At 67.6% G+C, this 2,862-nt stretch overlaps 2 protein-coding genes across 2 annotated transcripts in view; one reads left to right on the top strand and one right to left on the bottom strand.

Moving 5' to 3' along the window:
• Window positions 1–904, top strand: part of PFL1_04389 (uncharacterized protein) — a gene marked incomplete at both ends in the record, with an annotated part of 3,449 nt that extends 2,545 nt beyond the window's left edge. Inside the window, 2 exons of the mRNA XM_007881915.1 lie at window positions 62–507; window positions 650–904. Coding sequence (XP_007880106.1) covers window positions 62–507; window positions 650–904 — 701 coding nt within the window. The remainder of the gene's footprint in view (window positions 1–61; window positions 508–649) is intronic.
• Window positions 905–1,075: 171 nt separating this feature from the next.
• On the bottom strand, window positions 1,076–2,809 carry PFL1_04388 (uncharacterized protein; the record flags this gene model as incomplete). The annotated part of the gene is made up of 2 exons (XM_007881914.1): window positions 1,076–1,369; window positions 1,550–2,809. The coding sequence occupies 2 exons, from the start codon at window positions 2,807–2,809 to the stop codon at window positions 1,076–1,078; spliced, it is 1,554 nt and encodes a 517-aa protein (XP_007880105.1).
• Window positions 2,810–2,862: the final 53 nt, after the last annotated feature.

The following is a 2,862-nucleotide window of genomic DNA, read 5'->3' as shown; positions in this document are numbered from 1 at the left end:
TCGCTCGACGAGGTCGAGTTTTCCGACTCGCTGTCGGACGTGTCTTCGATCGATGCCGCAGGGCTCACGTCTTCCTCGGACGAGGACGGCGACGACGATGGCGACGGCGACGACGGCACGCTGTCCTCTGCCGGGTCCGGGTCCGACTCGGACGACGGCCAGGACCTGGTGGGCTCGGGCATGCTCACCCTGTCTGCGGGCACGACGACGGCCGAAAAGGCGGCGGCTGCGGCGCGGCTGGCCGACTTCCGCGCCGAGGCCCAGGCGTCGCTGGAGCGCGCCTTTGACGAGGGGCATACCGTCGACAATGCCGCCATCGAGCTCAAGACGCTGCGGATGGCGAGCAACGTGCCGCTGACCGAGGTGCGCAGCACCGTGATCCCCTTTGTGCTGAGCAAGTGCGACGCCGAAAGGCCAAAGGAGACGGTGCAGACCCTCGACCGGTGGGGCGGGCTGATCCAGAGCGTCGCCGTCGACGACGAGGTCGATGCGCTGGCCGTCGTGCAGGTGAGTGGCAGTGTGGTCGGGGGGTCGGGACCGACGAGCTGGATGAGCTTTCGACGAGGCGACGCGTCGCGAGAATCGCCGCCAAGACTCACCCTGCCTTTGCGCCCCTGTTCACCCCGTTGCTCCTGGACCGACCCTACAGCGGTTCTGCGCCACGGAGCCGGCGTACCACAAGCTCTTTGTGCCGCTGCTCAAAAAGTTCTACAACGACGACATCGTGTCCGACGAGAGCATCGTGGCGTGGTGGCGCGCGCCCGCGTCGCGCAGGACCACGCCCGACAACGGCGGCGAGCGCTTCCTCGCGCTCCGAAAGGCCGCCGAGGACGTGGTGCGGTACATCGTCGAGAGCCAGCAGGACTCGGACGACGACGACGACGATGACGACGAGAGCGAGTAGATGTGGGCGGCATTGTCGTGGGCCCCGCCAGATCGACGCATTGTAGATGAGAGGATGGGAAGAGCAGCTGCAGCCGCAGCCGCAGCAGTCGAATGGCAAAGACGAAAGACGAGACGAACTCCAACACCTCGGCCGATCGAACAGCCTCATTCCCCTCTCCCTCTGCTCTCTCTACTCCATCCTCCTCGCACCGAGCCCACCACCACCACCGGCGGCACCACCGCCGAGTCCGATACCTCCGAAACGGTTGCGTTCCTTTTCGAGGCGGGCCTCTTCTTCGCGGCGGCGCTGCTCGTTTTCGATGCGGCGCTGGCGGTCGAAGGCGTCGAAATCGGAGAGCATGCAGTCGAGCTCGGGCGAGACGATAAACTTGCGGTGGATCTCGCCCATCGTCGTTGCTTGTCCGCGCGTCGCGTCGAGCAGCATCAGCTGCTGCAGGAAGGTCGGTTGCGACCCGCCCGTTACCTGGTGGCGTGGGTGTCGGAAGGAAGGGCAGACGGAAAGTGCGGTGTGATGATGACGAGGAAGGGAGGAGGGATGGACGGTGTGTGTGTGTGTGAGTGAGTCGAGCTGGCTGAGTCGCAGCGGATCTGGCCTGCTCGTGCTCGAGCCTGATTGATCCTCTGCGTTCGAGCGGAAACGCACCTCCATGACAAGATCGCCAAAGCGGAAAAACACGCGGCCGTCCTTATAGACGTCGAGGCGGCCCGCCTGTCCCTCAATCTTGGCGCCATCGTCGTCGTCGTCTTGGCCGGCGCCCGCCTTGCCCTCCCTCTTGACCTTGGCGCCGCCGCCGCCGCCGACGCCGCCTTCGAGCTTGGGCGTGGTGCCCGCGACGCCGCTGCCGCCCGCCGTGCCCTCGGCAAAGGCCACGGTCCGCTTCTTGAGTATCGACTGCGGTCCCTCCGACTTTGGCTCGCTTCCCCCCTCTCCCCCGGCCTCGCCCTCCTCCTCCTTCTTGCCGTCCCCGCCCTCGTCGTCCGATGGTGCGCCCTGGTCCGGCGCCTCGGTGAATTTGGGAAACAGCTGCGGGAACTGGAACATGTAGAGCCGGTTCTCGAGCGTGGCGTCGTCGGACGGATCAAAGACAAAGTCGTCGACCAAGTCGTCCATCAGCTCCTCTTCCTCGCTCTCGCTCAGATCGAGCGCGTCAGCATTGTTCTTTCCCTCGTCGTCTGCGTCGTCGTCGCTATCGTCGGAGGCGGATGTGGCTCCGGGCCGCGGCGTGCCTGAGCCGCTCGAGACAGTCGTGGCCCTCGCCTTGTCGTCGTCGCCGCCGCGCATCGCAACGTCGCCGTCGTCGTCTTCCGGGTCCGGCTTGATGACGACCTCACCGTCGCCGCCGCCGCCGCCGCCGCCGCCGCCGCTGCCGCTGCTGCCGCCGGCCTCTTTCTTGAGTCGCCCTTCGACCTTGAGCTTGCGCTTCTCGGCCGCGCGCTTCCTTTCCTTTTTCGACGCCTTTTCGGCCATGCGGGGCAGGGCCCGCGGTGCGAGCTCGTCGAGCTCGTGGACCTGGTCGATGTCGATGATCTCGACGCCCTCCTCCTCCGGATCCGAGTACTGCTCGGCGTCCTTGAGCTTGTCCGGGTTGCGGTAGGCCGAGCGCGCCGGGTCCGAGGCCGATAGCGAGTCGTGCGAGGGGTCGGGCTTGGACGAGGCCAGGTTGGAGCCGCCCGGGCCGATGGCGGTGCGAAGCGAGCGGGAGCCGGGCCGCGCCGCCGAGGGACCCATGGCAAAAGGGCCCGAGGCGGTCATCTCGACCATGGGTCGAGGGCCGGCGCCACGCCCCCTGCCTCTCCCACGGCCCCTGCCCCTGCCGCCCGCGGGCGAGGCGGCTGCCGCGAGGCCGTCCGAGGGGGCCTCTGCCTTGACCTGGACCTCTACGGGCCTGCGACGCTGGGGCATGACGGGACGGAACTGCATCCGAAGACCAGCGGCAGCGCCGACGGGCGCGGTCG

This window comes from Pseudozyma flocculosa, assembly GCF_000417875.1.
Source record: "Pseudozyma flocculosa PF-1 unplaced genomic scaffold scaffold00014, whole genome shotgun sequence".
In the NCBI taxonomy this organism is placed as follows: Eukaryota; Fungi; Basidiomycota; class Ustilaginomycetes; order Ustilaginales; family Ustilaginaceae; genus Pseudozyma; species Pseudozyma flocculosa.
The sequence above is the reverse complement of the archived record's forward strand: the minus strand, read 5'-3'. Positions and strand labels throughout refer to the sequence as shown.